The sequence below is a fragment of the Nuphar pumila genome, chromosome 6 (assembly GCF_984573655.1).
Source record: "Nuphar pumila chromosome 6, dmNupPumi1.hap1.1, whole genome shotgun sequence".
Lineage (NCBI taxonomy): Eukaryota > Viridiplantae > Streptophyta > Magnoliopsida > Nymphaeales > Nymphaeaceae > Nuphar > Nuphar pumila.
In genome coordinates this window covers 12,105,986-12,125,757 of record NC_143254.1, presented here as the reverse complement: position 1 = coordinate 12,125,757, position 19,772 = coordinate 12,105,986, and the positions used below count along the sequence as shown (strand labels likewise).

Here is a 19,772-nt window from a genome sequence, read left to right as displayed (position 1 = left end):
ACTTTTTTTCTATTCTTTGATATGGAAAGAAGACAGAGAAGTTTCTCTTGTGAGGAACTTAAGGGCAGATGTATGTGTTTTATTATGTTCCTGATATGAGATTAAATGCGGATTAGAAAGGTTGCTCTTCTGTATGAAACCATTGCAACATTACGTGTGCAATCTTTCTTGTCCTATTTTACATATTAGAAAATCTTATTCATGCATTTAGTAGTTGTAATGGTGTATTATAACTTCATTTTGCAGCTTTCTTGAGGTAATTTCCAGCAAAGTAACATGATTGGGTCAAGTTTCCACATGTTATCCTATTGTTTCTCCTCTCTGTAATGTGTTTTGTCGGTGAGATTTTTAAACTTGATATTTTAACATTTCGTTTTATCCTGTAAAAGGTGGATTGCATTTGGATTTTTCTTGTTCTTTTTGCATCTAATGTCCAAAAGTTTATTATTATTCTGTCTCTTGTCACTTGTTAGTTGTAGTGGCTTTGTGGGCTTCCTTGGAAATACTCCTTTGACACCCTAATTGTCTTTTTTGAATATTTAGGGTGTCTTTTTTGAATATTTGACTAACATCACCCTTATATGTTCATTCCTCTTGCCCATTTGTGTTTCGCCTGGTTTTTGTTTCTCATCTCTTTTCAGCATAATACAATGTTCAATTGGATTTCCCCCTGTTTTTTTAAAATTTCAATCTCACATGCTAGTTATAGCAGGAAAAAAATTTCCATCTCACTTACATAGTTATAGCAGGAAAAAAATTTCCATCTCACATGCATAGTTATAGCAGAAAAAGTGTTTTTTCTGATCTGTGCTTTCGGTAATGAAATCAGTTCACTTTGGCAGCCAGCTCCAACGTGATCACTTTCGAGACGTGTGCAAAACATTGCGAGTTCTAAATGCTGTGCGCAACCATGAGATTGGTGTTCCTCTAAGTATTCAGCAGTACAAGGTTCTTCAACTGAAAGCGCTTTATCTTGTTTCATGAGCTAAAATCTGATTTAGAGTACATGCATTAACTATATCTCTAAAATCAGGTGCTTACACCACCAGTTCTAGTTGCTCGTTTAATAAATGCACATCGGCATCTTTTGTCATTAAGGATCTCAGAGTATCTTGGTTTGAGCCAGGTATGCATGTATCTTGGTTCTCATTGGAAAAGATGATCTCTCCTTTTGTTGACTTACTCTGTGTTATTTGGTTCTGTTCTTTAAGCCATATCCATGAATCCATTCATGTACTTCTGAATATATATATATATATATATATATATATATATATATATATATATATATATATATATATATATATATATATCATAGTCACAGATATCGGTCTTGGATATATCTCGGCAAGGCAATTTCTCGTGATAATATAAGTTTAGTTGATAAATCTCAGGAAAAACTTGGTGCTTAAAAAATTAAAAATATAAAAATAGTAGAAATAAGTAAGAAAAGTAACCTGTTTATATGATAAAATACACATATAATGAAAGAAATAAGTAAAACGTATAAAAGCAAGAAGGAAAACATAGTTAAGATATAGAAAAGAAGTAAAAAAAGTAAAGGGTAACTCATAGTATTCTCATATTATCACAATAATATTGTGACATATAAATTTATGATATTTTGCCTTTAATATTGTTTTATGAATTTACATCTATATTATCGCTATGTTTTAAAATATCTCTTATATCTGTGAATCTATGTCACACGGACTCGGCTAGGGTGGCGCCGCATCCGAGTCGACACGCCCCGACACGGGTGCGGCTTCGGACACGGCCCGGACTCGGTCAACGCCGAGTCGGACTCGGTCAACGCCGAGTCGGACTCGGTCAACGCCGAGTCGGACTCGGTCAACGTCGAGTCGGACTCGGTCAATGAGTCGAGGCCGAGTCCGTCCTTGTTTTGGACTCTGTCAACATTGATTGAGTCCAAAAATGTCCATTTTTAGGGCAAAAAACAAAAAAAAAATCGTTTATATATATATTTTAAAAAAATATATAACCAGACAATGCAACTGCAACTGCACAGTCACAGACTGCATTGCACAGTCACAGACTGCATTGCACAGTCACAGACTGCATTGCACAGTCACAGACTGCATTGCACAGTCTGTGCAACTGTTAACGTATACAACAAGATATTTGGTACTCACTTGGAATGTTATCAACATCAAGACGCATGATCTTAGCCGTGTCCCCTAATGGGCTATAGTCGACTTTTTATATATATATATATATATATATATATATATATATATATATATATATATATATATATATATATATATATATATATATATAGTCGAGTCCCCGTGTCCAAAATTTTTGAAATTGCGCCGCACCCGCAGCTATATATATATATATATATATATATATATAGGGATAGCATTTTCTATACTCATGGGTAAGGAACCCCCTAGTTGGAACTCATAGGGGCAGGTTTTTTGACCAAATCTGACCTCATGGATTTGTTCAGCATGGTCAAAATAGTAAGAATCAGTACTTAGATTATAGTTTTTGACGTGAAAATATATTTTTTTGAGGTTTGAAAATTTGGTACATTGTAGACCGTTGTTTTTTTTAACTCCCGTAAAATCTAATGTATACATCAGAAAAACATGATCGAAAGATCAGTTTCTGCCAAACTTACTATGTAGATCACATCTGAAGGGTCAGATGTGCAAAAAAACTGAAAAAAATAAAAATATATATTTTTTCACTAGGAGGTTCCTTACCCACGAGGGTAGCAAACATATATGTACATATTTATTTATATGAGAAGGGGGATGGTCTACCCGTCCTCCCCTTTAAAATGTGTATGTTAGATATATTTTTTTTGGCAAATCTGACCATATGGATGTGATCTCCATGGTTGAAAACATATGAATAGATTCTTGAATCAAACTTTTTTGATGTGTAGATAGGATTTTACAGGGATCCAAAATTCAACAGTCCTGAAATCTGTGAAATTTTCTATGTTATAAAATCTTACCTACACATCAAAAAACTTTGATCCAAGAATCTAATCATATGTTTTCAACCATGGAGACCACATTTATACTGTCAAATTTACCAAAAAACATATTTAACATACATATTTTGAAGGGGAGGATAAGGGGTGGAGATGGACCATTCCCCTTCTCTCTCTCTCTCATATATATATATATATATATATATATATATATATATATATATATATATATATATATATATAGACAGACACAGAGAGAGAGAGAGAGAGGTCTGAACACTTTACCTTGTTTCTTGCACGCTGGCAATGTAGCTTGCTACTGTTGCTTATGCTTATCTAATTTTCCGCACCATGCAGGAGGTGGTGATAATGCACTGGGCATGTGCTAAAATAACAGCCTCATTAGCTATTCAAGATGCTCCTCTGCTGGACATACTACTTGATAAGGTTTACAATTTGAATAGATAGTGATCAAGTTAATTTGTAGTCAAAAGTTCTCTTATTTGATGAACATTTCATAATTTCTGAAATAGTGGCTTCTGGGTTCAGATGTCAATATGCAAAGGCATTTCTTATGCTGCTGTTGCTGCTCATGCAGATCGAACTGGGCGTCGGAAATTAGCAGCTATGCTTGTTGAATATGAACCACATTCCTCAGAGCAGGTATGGCTACCTAGAACTAAGGCTTCAATGCAAGTCATTGTTAAGGCTATTCAAGTTTCTGTTGCTAGGATTCATGCTTTCTAACATGGTTCCTCTGACTGTGGCAAGATGACTTCTTATCAAGTAGCTGGCAGAAATAGTTCCTTGACTATTTCAATATTCCATTATTTCTATTTTACTTGAAGCACTATGACATTTTCACATGTGTTACCTTTTCTTAGGTTCCTCTCTTGTTAAGCATGGGCGAAGAGGATCGAGCCTTGATAAAGGCAACAGAAAGTGGTGACACTGATCTGGTTTATCTTGTTCTATTCCATATCTGGCAGAAGGTATTTGTTTTTTTCTTGGCAAATTTGTTTTCTCTTTCATGTTCTGCAGCTGAGTCAACATTTGTTTTACATATTGGTGTCAGTCTCGTGTAACATGTTAATGACTTATTTACCAAATGGCATGTTTATTGTCTGTGTGCAAATAATTTATGCAGCTAGTTTATTTATCATGTATCAGACACATTTTGAAGGATTTGAAATTTGTTTTTTCAGAATTAATTTCTTTATATTTGCCTCTATTACTCCTGTCAACTCTAGTATTTCCTATTTGGAATGGTAATTTTGTTGTGTCTTGTAAATAAGCAGCATGATACTAGATACAATATGTATGATCCGGATTCCGAACCCCTTAATTTTAGGAAAAACATGCCTAGGCAATTTCTTTATATTTCCCTCCTACCTTGGTTTTGCTGACAGCATGATGGTTTGGATATTTCACAAATTTATCATCTGGGCTAGGCAACTCATATTTGGTGAATAATCTATTGACTGCGGGATTGGTTCCTAGATGTCTGTAAATATTGTTCTTTTCAATTAGTTACCCAATTGGTTTCTCTTTTTATCTATGTCACACAGACTCTTCTAATAGGGCACCGCACCGACGTCGCACCCGCACCCAGGTGGGTGCGACACTTGGACACAGATTCCTTTGTGTTAGGTAAAGTCAACCACACTGAGGTCCATTTCTATCCAAAAGTAGATTCAGTTAACCCTAATCAAGTCTATTTTTATCTATATTATATATATAAATACATAAATGAACACAAATACACAGTGTTAACTTAAAACTGTTCAAATTTATATATATATATATATATATATATATATATATATATATATATATATATATATATATATATATATATATATATATATATATATATATATATATATCCTCCCCGCACCACCGTGTAAGAAGATGCAACCCACAATCCGAATTCTCAAATGATTCTCACAAAAGGTCTCCCACAAAAATCATAAAGGTTCATAAGCAAAGCTCACTCACTGTGAACCAATAAGGTTCTTGCACAAATAACACCCAAGAGAATATAAAAAAAAATGAAGAAAATATAATTTCATTCAAGTGGGATATAACCCATAACAAAAGAATACTTTACAACGGGGTAAGGCCCCATATTTATAGCGCTAATAAAGAAGAGGGAGAGGGAGTCATTGGGCTCCCAACGGCTCTATTTAGAGTTGTTGGGAGTCCAACGACTCTCTTAGTGCTTTATGCTTTTTGACTTGGTCAAAAGGCATAAAGCCTATTACATGTCAAAAAAAACACTAACTAAACTATGAAACTAAACTAAAAAGATAAGATTACATATGATAATGGTATATTACATATGAGATTAGCTATGAGATTACAATTTTAACACTCCCCCTCAAACTTACGGTTGAACAACCAAAAGTTTGTTTAAGAGAAAATAAAACCGGTGAGCAGCGAGAGGCTTAGTAAAGAAATCTGTCAGCTGATATTCTGATGAGATATATGGAAGATCAATGGTGCCGTATAGGAATTCCTCTCGTACGTAGTCACAATCTATCTCGATATGCTTAGTCTTTTCATGAAATGTCCGATTGCTAGCAATGTAAATAAAAAATTTATTGTCGCAACATAGTTGTGATGCTCCCGTACTCATAAATATCTTGAAGTAATCGCCTTAACTAGATTACTTCTATGGTGGTTGTAGCCATAGCTCTGTACTCGGCTTCAGTTGACTAAAGAGAGACCTTTTGTTGCTTCTTACACCTCCAAGAAATCAATGATTCTCCTAAAAATACACAAAGTTCAGTAGTTGAGTGTCGATCATTGGGATCACCTCCCCAATCTGCATCAGTATAAACAATTAATTCTAATGAGGAAGAAGCAAACAAGAAAAGTCCTCGAAAGATAGAAGTTTTAAGATGTCTAATAATGCGTAACACAACTCCCATATGAATAGTGGTAGGAGCATGCTGGAATTGACTTGGTGTGTGGACAACATGTGCAATGTCAGGTCTTGTGATGGAGAGGTAAGATAAAACCCCAACAAGTTGTCTGTAAGGTTTTGGGTTCTCAAGTAGTTCTCCATCATCAATCTTCATTTTAATATTCACAACTTCAGGGGTGTCAACATTTTTTCATCTGTGATTCCTGACCTGTCAACAATATCAAGAGCAAATTTGGATTGAGTTAGTAAATAACCTCTAGGAGAATAAGCTACTTCGATACCAAGATTTTTTTTTAAGAATCCTAAATCACTCATTTCAAAGTTGTTTTTGAGAAATTTTTTGATATTGTCAACTCCTTGTTTATCACTTCCAATGATGATCATGTCGTCCATGTGAAGAAGAATAATAATAACACCTGCATTAGATTTCTTAATAAACAAAGTTGTGTCAGTAAACCAAAATGGAAAACCAAAATCAAGCATAACTTGACTGAATTTATCATACCAAGCCTTTAGGGCTTGCTTAAGACCATCCAAAGCTTTATGTAAACGAAGGGCTTTTTCTTAAGAAATCTTAATACAGGTGGTGGTTCCATATACACTTCTTCAGCTAGGCTCCCATTGAGAAATGCATTCTTGACATTCATCTAAAAAATATGTCATTTCTTTATCGAGGCAAGAGCTATTAGGGTTCTTATGGTGGTCATTCTAGCGATTGGTGCAAAAGTCTCTTCCTAGTCTATTCCATATTCTTGGGAATAGCCTTTGGCAACTAGTCGAGCTTTAAACCTTCAAGAGTGCCCTTACTCTTGGTTTTAACTTTGTATACCCATTGACATCCTTTGGGCCTTTTTTCTGGTGGAATATCTTGAACAATCCACGTATTTGCCTTTTCTAAGGCATTTAACTATGCTGCTATGGTTTTAACCCATTTTGATTGTTCTTGTGTTGTATCATAATTAGAAGGTTCTATGTAGGAATGTAATAAGGCAATATATGTTTGATGTTTTGGTGAAAAAGACTCGTAAGATACAAAATTTTTGGGTACTTTTGACACCTTAGAAGATTTTCTTGTTTCTATTTGATCCTGTGCTTTATAATATTTTTCTAGAGCATAAGGTTGCTCTAGATCACTTCGTCTAAAGTATTGAGTACAGTCTGGATTATTATGGATGGTTTGGTGCTTATAATATCATTTTGATCTTTTTGATCAACTTCACCTTCAATAATCTTTGGAACTAAGTCCAATAAGAAAGAGTATTCATCTATTTTTCTAGAATTCTTAATTTCAAAGGAACTCTCGTTTTCTAAGAATGATACATTTCGTGATACATATAACTTTCTACTTTTGATATCAAGGCATCTATAACCTTTTTGATGAGTTGCATAACAAAGAAACATACATGGAATAGCACAAGGGGAAAATTTGTCATTTTTGTTAGAAAAAATAAAACATTTGCTATCAATTACCCTTAATCTTGAATAATCTGAAATTTTGAAAAGTTTTTCCACAGGTGATATATTGTTTAACAAAGATGATGGCATTCTATTAATGAGATATACTGCAGTTAGAGTAGCTTCGGCCCAAAATTTTTTTTGGTACTTATGAGTAATGAGTAGAGTTCTTGTTGTTTCTATAATATGCTTATGTTTTCTTTTTCATTTAAACTATTTTGTTATGGAGTATATGAGCATGATCTTTGATGTGTAATGCCATGTAAATTTAAATAATCGTTAAATTCTTTTGATATATACTCTCCCCCTGAATCAGTGCAAAAAATTGAAATATCATTTTTAAATTAGTTCTTGACCAGGTTATGAAATATTTGAAAATGAAAAAATACTTCGGATTTATGTTTGAGAAAATAAATCCAAGTATGCCTTGTAAAGTCATCTACAAAAATGACATAGTATGAAAAACCTGACAGGTGCAGGACCCCACACATCCGAATGTACTAACTCAAGAGGTTGAGAATAGACAAAATTTCTTTCTTGAAAGGGTAATCTCTTCATTTTTTCAAGAATACATTTTTCATATTTGAATATCTCATAATTACAAAAAAAATCATATTTGAAAAAAAAATGAATCTTGGATATGCTAGGATGACCAAGTCTATTTTTTGAACATTACAATATAAAGTATTCTTGGAAATTTTCAAAAAATTCATGTAGTATAGGCCTCCTTCTCTATAGCCTTCCCTAATTAACTTCCTTGACTGGTGATCCTGCACTCAACAACCACGAGAGGAGAAAGAAACGTTATATCCATGGTCAGATAATTGAGAAACAGACAAGAGATTGATGTTTAATTTGAGAATATACCTAATTTGTGGGATATAATTTTTTTTGAGTTTTGAGAAATATTTTCTATCCCTTTGATTTCTAATAATGTTTCATCGTCAGTGAAAACATTTGACCCATTTGAGTTATGACATTTAGATAACATTAATATTTTGGGTCATATGAAAAAAAGCACCAGAGTGTCAAGAAGCCATAGAGATTTACTTGGATCGAAAGTGCTAACTGAAGAGATTTCAGCTCCAGTAGATGAAGATGCTCCCTTGAGTAGAGGTTGAAGCGCTTTCACCAATTGTGCTAAGGACATACTTCTAATGGAAGATTCATTTGACTCTTATGAAGGTCTGACTGAGGCAACCTTTTTCTCATAAGGTCTCTTCAATTTTGGACAGTGAATTTTCATAATCTTGGTTACCGGCAATAATAACAAATGATTTTTCTTTTCTCAAAATCATTATCTTGTTTTTCATAATTTTCCCTTCCATAGTTAAGGGGTTTGTAAGTTCTAACATAATTTTCTGGTTTTGATACGGGTAAAACAGAGTCTTCATCACGCTTGGTGATTCTACTCTTCAGTCTATTTTCTTCCATACTTAGTTCTTCTATTGTGTCTTCTATTGAAGGCACATTTTCACGATAAAGAAGAATAGACTTGGTAGATTAAAACTCTGATCTTAATCCACTAATAAATTGAAAAAATGTTTCACATTTATTTGATTTTGGCGAAGTTCTATATCTTGTGGTCTATGCTACTTTGGTTCAAGAAGAGCTAACTCTTTCCATAATTCCGATAAGCCATTGTAGTATTCTCTAATACTCGTCTTCTTGAACCATATTTCTAAATTTGATTTTGTAGATTGCACACATGTGCAATATTTTTAAGAGAATACATTCTCTTAAGGTAATCCCATGCATCATTTGCATGCTCAAACTTTGCAAGGCTTGAGCATTTCTTTATGTCAACGCTTGTTATGAGCCAAGATATAATCTTGGCATGTCTCATTTTCCATTCCTTCCACTTTTTTTCGTAAGTGGAGATGTCTTTAATTCTTTTTACCTTCGTGAGAGGTATTTCTTTCTCTTCTTCATCTTTTGTAAGGATTATGGTCGGTTCCAAATCGGTCCCATCTAATAATCCTCATAATCCTTTACCCCATATAAGATGCTTCATGATTGAAGCCCATGTAACATAGTTGGTATCGTTGAGTTTGATGGGCTTAATGGTGACATTATCATTGTCATCCATTTTACAATTTTTAGGAAGAAAGAGATAAAGAGGAGAAGAAAGATGACAAATGCAAAAAGAGAGATAAAGAAGAGGATACTCTACCACAAACAGTGAGTACAAGTATTCCTTCAAGCTTTCACACGATCACAACTTCAAATAAACTTTAATTCCTAAAATTTTTATAATTTTTAGGAAGAAAGAGATAAAGAGGAGAAGAAAGAGGACAAATGCAAAAAGGGAGATAAAGAAGAGGATACTCTACTACAAATAGTGAGTACAAGTATTCCTTCAAGCTTTCACACGATCACAACTTTAAAGAAACTTTACTTCCTTTCAAAATCTCGAATGACATGCTTCCCGATGCACCAAAAGAACTTAGTTTGATCACTTCAACCAACGGCTCTGATACCATGTAAGAAGATGCAACCCACAATCCGAATCCTCAAATGATTCTCACAAAAGATCTCCCACAAGAACCATAAAGGTTCATAACTTCATAAGCAAAGCTCACTCACAAGAACCAATAAGGTTCATACACAAATAACACCCAAGAGAATATAAATAAAAAATGAAAAAATATAATTTTATTCAAGTGGGATATTACCCACAACAAAAAAATACTTTACAATGGGGTGAGGCCCCATATTTATAGAGCTAATAAAGAAGAGGGAGAGGGAGTCGTTGGGCTCCCAACGGCTCGGAGTCCAATGTCTCTCTTAGTGCTTTATGCTTTTTGACTTAGTCAAAAGGCATAAAGCCTATTATATGTCCAAAAAAAAACTAACTAAACTATGAAACTAAACTAAAAAGATAAGATTACATATGATAGTGGTATATTACATATGAGATTAGCTATGAGATTACAATTTTAAGACCCCACACCCAAATTTTTTTAAAGTGCCACATCGCCGCATCCGCATCCACACCCGCACCTATGTGACATAGCTTTTTATGTACTTTGTAAACATGTCAGAGATCCCTATGTGTTTTTTGTCCAAGAAACAGATGGACTATGTGAAACTGAACGCATTGTTTTTTATACCATTAAATAGTACCAAGTTTTTGGCATGAAATGACATATTCTCTTCATAATACAGAAGGCTCCTCTGGAGTTTTTCACAATGATACAGGGAAAACCTTTGGCTCGAGATCTGTTTATTACTTATGCAAGGTACCACTATATGCTACCCTGTTTTCCCAGAGTTCTCTCTTTTTACTATGTTCAATAACTTAATGTTATTTTGATAGGATTGTGGAAAGTTGATATTAAACACTTTGTGTGGTGTTAGGTGCTACAAGCATGAGTTTCTCAAGAACTTCTACCTATCAGCGGGGCAGCTTCATGTATGTTTTGCTTATGTTGCTTTGTTAATGCTTTGCCAAATGTATGATGAGATGTTCTAACTGAATATCTTATGCGACAAATACTTGACTTGCAGCTGATTTATTTATCATGTATCAGACATATTTTGAAGGATTTGAAATTTGTTTTTTCAGAATTAATTTCTTTATATTTGCCTCTATTACTCCTGTCAACTCTAGTTTTTTCAGAATCTTTACATGTATTGAGTAGAAGCAGTGGATGTATTTGCTTAAAAATTTTCCAGCATGGTCTATTGGTACTGTGCCTCTCCATACTTTTTTCTTGCCAGAGCTAGAAATTTTCTTCTGCTGTTCATTTTGAGAGTTCTGGCTTTTCTAAGAAGATTGCCTCAAGGGAGGTCTTGAGCACTTGATCTACAAATAAATGATTTCTAGTATCGGTATTCCATTGTCTATCCCAGTGTTATCAGTATTGTATTGTATCATACATAAAGTATCGCTGGTCTACGATGTACCCTTCTGAATTGGAAAATGCAGCATATCGGACCATATTGTACTGTGTCCTGTCGTACAATACATGCCATATTGTAAGATACATAAACTTTTTCACCTTTTTGTGCTGAAAATTTTGAATCAATTTATTTTGGATCCCTTTTCACTTTTAGTGACAACTTTTTATATAAATAAGACTTTAATAGAGTCCTATTCATTTATTTCATAAGTTATGTGAACAAAAAAATAGAAGTCCTTAATTTGTTGTGATTAGTGAAGACAAGAAAGAAGAGAAGAGAAATATTATTATGGAAGAACACACATTATTCAACTCTTCTGCTTATTGTAATTAGTGAAAATAATTAATGAAAACATTATGAAACTTCTCTTTTTTAATGCTTACTACTTCGAAATGAAATTATTTTCTTTTTGTTTTTATTTTACTCTTTTAATATATGTAATGAATACATTGTTATAACATCGTAATTATAGCTTTTATATTTGATAATTGTGCTCAATTTTCATAATTAAGTTTACTTAATATTGTAGTTTGACTAAGATGTGTTTTAATTATCTTTTGTTGTCATATTTTTTTATTTTTTTAGCTATTTCAAATTTTATTTTATTTCTGTATTATGTGATTGTTATAATTTGTTTACTCAAAACTTTGTGCCTTTTTTATGACTCTTTAATAGTAAACCTTTTGTTTTGTTAGTTGTTAGTTTGTTAGGATATTGTTTCACATGTTATAGTAGTACATGTGTATGCTTAATTGTTCATAATGCTTAAACTTGATTTCTTTTTTTTCTATGATTTTTCTACATTTTTCTGATTTTTGTATTTTTTCTGATTTTAAAATGGGGGTTTTCTGTATCTTACAATACAATATGATATGGTATGATACACTTGTATCACCAGCCCTTCCTATACGGTTCCGATATGATCATTACAACATTGGTGTATCCCATTGTACACTTGGAGACAAGAAAGGCAAGCTATGACTTATTCAGGAATTTGCACTTTTGGAGGCATTGGAATTTTGGTAATTGAATCATAGTCATCAAATATCGCAACATTTTTTAAATATCTTGGCTTTTGTAATTGTCAGAATATGATAAAAGAATATCACGAATATCACATTATTTTTGTCAAATTGAAGAAATTGAATGATTTTATTATTCTCTAAAGAATGCCTAAGGCTCTCCTGGGATATTCCTAAGAAAAAAGAATTATTTTTTGCATTCTCCTGCCAAAAAAACCCTTGCTGATAAGAAGAAAGCAATATTTGTGACAATGATTTGAAAACATCTTGATTTTCTTCTTCAGTGATAGGAAATGTTAAAGATCATGTATAATCTGGTGTAGGATGGTGATGATCATGTTGTAGGCTGTATTGGAAATTGGTGTGCTGCAAGTCCTGCTGACATGGTTTGTGGAAAAAAGAAAAGAAAAAGGGAACCGTCATGGTTCACTTGGGAAACTTACTGTCTCAAACTCGTTAAGCCCCAGCATTTGCTAGGATCTTTGGTCTCATGTTTCAAATTCATTGAGGCAACCCAACATGAATCACCTAAAAAAGCAGAATTGATTGGGGTTTATTTGTGAATTGTGATTGTTGTTGATTAACCTATGCATGCTGTGATGCACTTTCACCTTGTATCAGCATTCATACATCAAACCATTTGCAAAATGCTTCATTTTCTGCATTGTTTTAGTGGTTCATGGTATGTGTTTTGCCAATTATGCTGAATAACTTTGACACAGACCAAATACTCTCTTTTATATACGGCTTCAGGTTAGTTAATAATATACTGTTTTTTTTATTGTTACATGGTCAAGGCTAAACATTTAACTTTTTGTTTGTGTTGTGTTGTCAGTTGATGTGATGTATATCTTTTTTCATAGGACTTAGCTTTCTTGTTGTGGAGGGAGTCATGGGAGATAGGGAAGAACCCATTGGCCAGCAAGGGTTCTCCTCTTTATGGCCCGCGTATAAAACTTATCGAGCAAGCTCAGAATCTGTTCTCTGAGACAAAAGAGCATACCTTCGAGTCAAAGGCTGCTGAAGAACATGCAAAATTGTTGAAGTAAGTGGAAACCTAGTTCGTTATGCATCTTCAAACTCATAGTTTGCTATTTATAGGAAAATATAGTACTGTGTTGGGCTGCAAACTGGCATCTCTCTCTCTCTCTCTCTCTCTCTCTCTCTCTCTCACGCGCGCACATGCACGCTCTCTTGCTAACAGCTTGGGTCTTCAATCTTCATATCTTTTTTTATTATCAGGCTGGGGGAAAAGGGTCCCCTCCCTAGGTTCTCAGCAATAAAAGTGCTGATAACCTAAATGCAGTGCCAGTCAGGTGGTTTATCTTTCCTCTGTATGTGATGTTGGAGGAATACAATCAACAAATTTACATAGGATGATGTCAGGAAATCTTCTAACAAATGAACATCTGACTAAGTGATTTTTAATCATATCAAAACTGAGCAGAAGCATCCTGCGTCCTTCCACAATATCTCTCATCCACACGATCCATCTTGCATTTGCAGCAGAAACAGTAATACGGGGGAGACTAAGATCGTCAGGTGCAAGGATAGTGTTAAGAATTTCCGTCTCTTGCATCAAAGTATCATCGATCATCCTCAGCACCCTTGTTCGCAAAAAGATTCCTGGTCTTCAATCTTCATTTTACAATGTACAGTTATGCTTATATTTTTCATAAATAAAATATATAAGCATATTTTTCTCAATCAGCTTATATATTAATATATATTTACGTTTCCATCTTATTTTCATAAATTCCTTTATCCACGTCTTATGTCCACCTCATGTTAAATCCATGTGTGCGACTGTGCAACATAGACCAGTAAAATGGAACTTGGTCCTTGATTTCATTAATTCATTGTTCATTGCCTGGCTCTTTACTCTTTAGTAGCATAATTCTAACTTTGATTATTGACTATCGATAGTAATAGTGGGAGATCCTGCAAATCATCCAAATAGAGCATCAAACATGCATTCATGGCTGTTCTGTAATATAGGACTATCTCTATCAATATTGTAGCCTGCATAAGGATCTTCAACTATATTTCAGATCTCACAAAATTGAAGTGGAACTAGGCATGAGTTTAGGTGGTGCAGTATCCCACCATCTTTGTTCTCTGGGAAACTCTTGTTGGCATCGGTTCAATCACAATGGCCTCTTATTACCACACTTACACTTCATCCATGCACTGGTGAACATGAGGCCAGGGAGGTAAGCCAAAACATGTCCATTTCCTTGAGAGAGCAGTGGTTGCTGCTGCTTCCCTTGTAGTTTGTAGACAAGCAAGTATGGATATCAGAATTGGTAGAGGTAAGCTGGAGATGATGTCTGCATTCTGTGCAGAAGCCATTGGAGCCCATCCTTGAGAATTGGTAGAGGTAAGCTCCCTTTGTATAAACCAAATGTGAAAATTGCAGAAGATTGTACACCAGATGGGTGTCACGAAAAAAAGCATGGATCTCGATGCACTCCGGAATGAACACCAAAAACCAAAATAAAATGTATTTGAATACAAGCTCACCATAAAAGTAAAAATGGAACACAAGAATTAATTAAATGAATAGTTTCATTAAGAATGAAATTCAAATAATACAAAGAAGAAATACAAAATTACAAACAACCTCACTGCAAAACACTCAAACACACAAAAGCTTAAAAACTACCCATCACTCTTTCAACACTTACACATGCACATATTTATAAAGAAGAGAGGAGAGAAGAGGGAAAAAGGGAGATCCCTTCTAGCTGTTGGAGAGGGTCCAACAGCTAGAAATTTTGCCGTTGGACTAGCCTCCAATGGCTAGAAAAGGTCAATCTAAGTTGACTAATATATATGTAATATATATATTATATATATCTACATACTATATATAATATATATTATATATGTATATAAATACAGTTGTATATATAATAGTGCATAAAAAAGATACATTATCTTAACAACCCCCCTCAAACTTACAATGTTTGAAAATACAAAGGTGATACCATTACACGAGATATCATATTTTTCTTGATATGCTCGAAAGGTCTCTAGAATCATCAATAACGCCAATACTTTGAGAACCTGTAAATAAAGCGAAAGAGAAAACCAACTAGAAATAACTATATATATTATGGAGAGAGGATGGTCAAGCACGCAAAAAATACAATATAAAAAATATTTAATAAGACACTTTAAAATATTTAAAGTAAGAAGAATTTATCATTAAATTTTCAAACACAATAGTCATTGAGAGACTTCTTTTTTATGTAACACGGACTCTTCTAACAGGGCACCACACCCACGTCGCACCCGCACCCAGGCGGGTGCGACACTTGGACACAACTTCCTTTGTGTTAGGTGAAGTCAATCACATTGAGGTCCATTTTATCCAAAAGTAGATTAAGTTAACCCTAATCAAGTCCATTTTTATCTATATTATATATATATATATATATATATATAAATACATAAATGCACACACATACACACGATAACTTAAAACTGTTAAAAATTATATATATATATATACACACACATATATATATACATATATATATACATATGTAAAAATTAAGTGTATACAAATACCTGACAAGGGTACTTTTGTCCTTTTATTTAGAATAGTCCACTAGGGACTGAAATGTAATTTTTATTTTCTGTTCACTTTTTACTTTTTCTGTTTTTTTTGTCTGTATGTGTCAGATTTTTTGACTGTTGGGAGACAGTCTCCCAACGGTCATAAAAATGACTATTGGAAGGCAGTCCAACGTCTGCTGGACTGCCTCCCATTCATTACGTGAGGCTCTATAAATAGAGCCTCACCTCTCTTTTGTATACAATGCTTTTCAAAAGCATTTTTGTGTGTTTATAAAACTCTCGTAAGCCTTGTGCTATTTTTTGTGAGAGTGATTTGTCGGTATCACCTTCGTGAGATTATTATTGGTCCATTAGTGACCATTTTATATTCGTGCACTTGTGTAGCCTTTCGTTGGCGTTGTAATAGTGCACTCTTGTTTGATTACATGGTATCAGAGCGAGGTCTTTGAAAAAGCTTTCTTAGTAATCCTTTGTGTTGTTGTGCCCTTCACGCTTGTGTTAGCCACTCTTTTATTCAAATTTTTGCAATTCATTATGGGAGAAAGAGATGCCGCCTCCATCATCACATACAAGCTAAACGAGAACAACTATCTAATGTGGGCGACGGTAATGGAGAATCACATCAAAGGCAAAAAACTATGGGGCTTTGTTAGTGGTTCCACGAGTGAACCCCAACTCAAGTTGACTAGAAGAGAAGAAGATCAAGTCAAAGTGTTGTCCGAAGAAGAAAAGAAAAATGCTTTACAAGAATACCAAGATAAGTTCGAAGATTGGGAAGCAAGCAACACTCAAATTCTCTCATGGTTTATGAATACCATGAAATTTAAGATTGCCACCAACATTATCAAGTTCAAGAAAGCATGTGATGCATGGATCTTCTTAAAGAACTCCTTCATTCAAAAGGATATGGCTAAATTATATTACCTCCAAGACAAGGTACGTAATGCTAAACAAGGAGACAAAAGTGTGAGAGATTTTATCTCCCATTTGGGATAAATTAGCCATGTTAGAACCTAAATGGGAAGGTTCAGCTATTGAAATGAGAAAAACTCAAACCTTTATGGTCTTCAGCCGGAATTTGAATAAGTTTGGTCCTCTTTACTTCATAGGACCTCAATTCCTTCTATAAGTGATGCTCTTGCGCAAATTTGGCAAGAGGAAACAAGACTTGTCATGCACAAGTCAAATGATGAGGTTCTTGCCATGGCAAGAGCCGGGAACTTTGTAAAAACATATAAACCCCCTCATTTTGAACGAAAAACCAATGGGGAAGGACATTACGACGGATACAAGGGCAAAATCATATGTCATCATTGTAAGGAATCGGGACACATAAGGATCGGATTGCCCCAAATTCAAGAAAGTAGCCGTTCTAAGTGAAGAAACTCAAGATATCAAGAAAGAAAGCAATTTCAATGATTTGACAATTGCCCAAATAGCGGAGGCTGTTTCAAATATCATTAAGGCTACTACTACATCGGGTGCCGCCATCTCTTCATCTTCTTCTCCAGGTAAGTCCAATTGGATTTTGGATTCGGGAGCATCTTTTCATATGACATATAATGAATCCCTTTTATCCGATTGCACCAATTCATACTTTTCATGTGTGTCAACCGTCGATGGCACTTCTTTAAAAGTCAAAAGCATCGAAAATCTTAAAGACACCTTAAAAAAAAAATTGTTCCAAATGTAAGGGTCATTTCAAAATTAGATTTAAACCTTTTTTCAGTTTCTCAAATTTTAGATGATGGGTGTAAAGTATTCTTCTCATCTAAGGCATGTTGGGTGCAGGATCTTCAGTTAGGGAAGCTGATTGGGCAAGGCCATAGAAGAGGAGATCTCTATTATATGGATTTTTTATGTTTACCAAAAAAATCTTTTTGTAATCATGTCAAAGACATGGATTTGGATCTTTGGCATAAAAGATTAGGACATCCAAGTATATCCAAATTATCTCAGTTTCCATTTTTGAAATTTTTTTGTAAAGATAAAGATTTTGTATGTGAAGATTGTATGCTTGTTAAAATGAAAATGATACCTTTTGGATCAAGAACTTCCTCTAGTGAAATCTTTGAATTGGTGCACTCGGATGTGTGGGGTCTCGCTCCTGTTATGTCAAAAGGGGGGTATTCATATTATGTTACATTCATAGATGATTTCAGTAGACATACTTGGATTTGCTTAAACTTAAATCAGAAGTTTTTTCGTGTTTTAAAAATTTTCATAACCTTGTTGTAAACCAATTTAAAACAAATATTAAAGTCTTCCGCTCCAACTCAGGGGGAGAGTTTCTCTCAAATGAATTTCAATCATATATCTAAAAACTCATAGGATTTTACACCAACGATCTTGTCCAAGGACTCCTCAACAAAATGAAATTTTTGAAAGAAAACATTGTCACATTATTGAGACTGCTAGAACTCTTCTTATCTCAAAGAATATTCCAAAACAATTTTGGGCCGAAGCTGCACTTACCGTTGCCTTGTCTGTCAAGTTTTGGAAAACAACTCTCTAATTGAAAAACTTTTTAAAATCTCTCATGACTTGAAAAGACTAAGAATATTTGGATGTAAGTGTTTTGTACTTCTTGAAAAATATAACAAACTCTCTCCCAAAGCCATAAAATGTGTCTTTCTTGGATATGCTGAGAATAAAAAAGGCTATCGATGCTATGATCAAACAAATGATAAACTTTATGTGTCCATAAATGTCACTTTTCTTGAAAAAGAAAACGGATTTGATTTTGAAAAACCCAAAGAAGAAGCCGAGTATGCCTTTTTATTTGATTTACTACCTAAATCAAATAATAAAATTGTTAATGACGTTGAAAATGTCGAATCTATTAATGACTCTAATGAAGATAGAGAACCATGCCAAAATCTCTTACAATATTCTAGACATAGTATTGGGGAGCATCCGTGTGCCTTAGAAAGATATAATCAATTAACAAATATCGAGGAAACTAGTGTAAGGAGATTTGAACGAATCCATAGGCCTCCAGATAGATTTGTATCATATGAATCTTTTACTCCAAATTATAGAGCTTATCTTCTAGTTGTCCATGCATATCATGAACCATCTAACTACAATGAAGCTAAAAACATAGATGAGTGGGTAGAAGCCATGAAGATAGAGTTAGATGCTCTACATAAAGCCTATAACTGGACTATTCAGCCTCTTCCCAATGGTAAGAAGACCATAGGGTGTAAATGGGTCTTTAAAATCAAAACAAAAAGTGATGGGTCCCTAGAAAAGTATAAAGCACGATTAGTTGTAAAATGATACTCCCAAGAATATGTAATAGATTATGAGGAGACATTTGCTCCAGTAGCTCGTATGACCACAATTAAGACTTTAGTTGCAGTAGCGCCCATTAGAAAATGACCTATTTATCAATTAGATGTTAAAAATGCATTCCTGAATGAAAATTTAACTGAAGAAGTGTACAAGGATCATTCCCCCGGTTTGACTATTGAAAAGGGCATGGTTCTTCGACTTCAAAAGGCTTTGTATGGGCTTAAGCAAGCTCCTAAAGATGGTATGATTGGTTTAGTAATACCATATTGAAATTTGGTTTTAAATCCTGCTACACTGACACTACTTTGTTTATAAGATTTACAGGTACCTCTCTTATTCTTCTTCTTTTGTTTGTTGATGATATGATCATTACTGACAATGATCAAAAGGAAATTGAAAAAATTAAAGTTATATTTAAAAAATCTTTTGATATGACTGATCTTGGTTTTTTGAGATATTTTCTAGGCATTGAAGTGACTTACTCGCTAAGGGGATACATTTTATCTCAAATCAAGTTTGCAGCAGATATTGTTGCACGTTCGGGAATCACTGATACAAAGTGTGCGGATACACCTGAGATGATAAATGCAAAAATGAGAGCTGAAGA

At 34.1% G+C, this 19,772-nt stretch overlaps 1 protein-coding gene across 1 annotated transcript in view; it reads left to right on the top strand.

The window, feature by feature from the left end:
• LOC149833975 (protein VACUOLELESS1-like) overlaps positions 1-19,772 on the top strand; it is a 32,717-nt gene that overhangs the window by 4,003 nt on the left and 8,942 nt on the right. The window contains exons 4-11 of the mRNA XM_090011151.1: positions 843-948; positions 1,034-1,126; positions 3,329-3,418; positions 3,521-3,634; positions 3,856-3,963; positions 10,524-10,597; positions 10,716-10,770; positions 13,147-13,328. Coding sequence (XP_089867277.1) covers positions 843-948; positions 1,034-1,126; positions 3,329-3,418; positions 3,521-3,634; positions 3,856-3,963; positions 10,524-10,597; positions 10,716-10,770; positions 13,147-13,328 — 822 coding nt within the window. The remainder of the gene's footprint in view (positions 1-842; positions 949-1,033; positions 1,127-3,328; positions 3,419-3,520; positions 3,635-3,855; positions 3,964-10,523; positions 10,598-10,715; positions 10,771-13,146; positions 13,329-19,772) is intronic.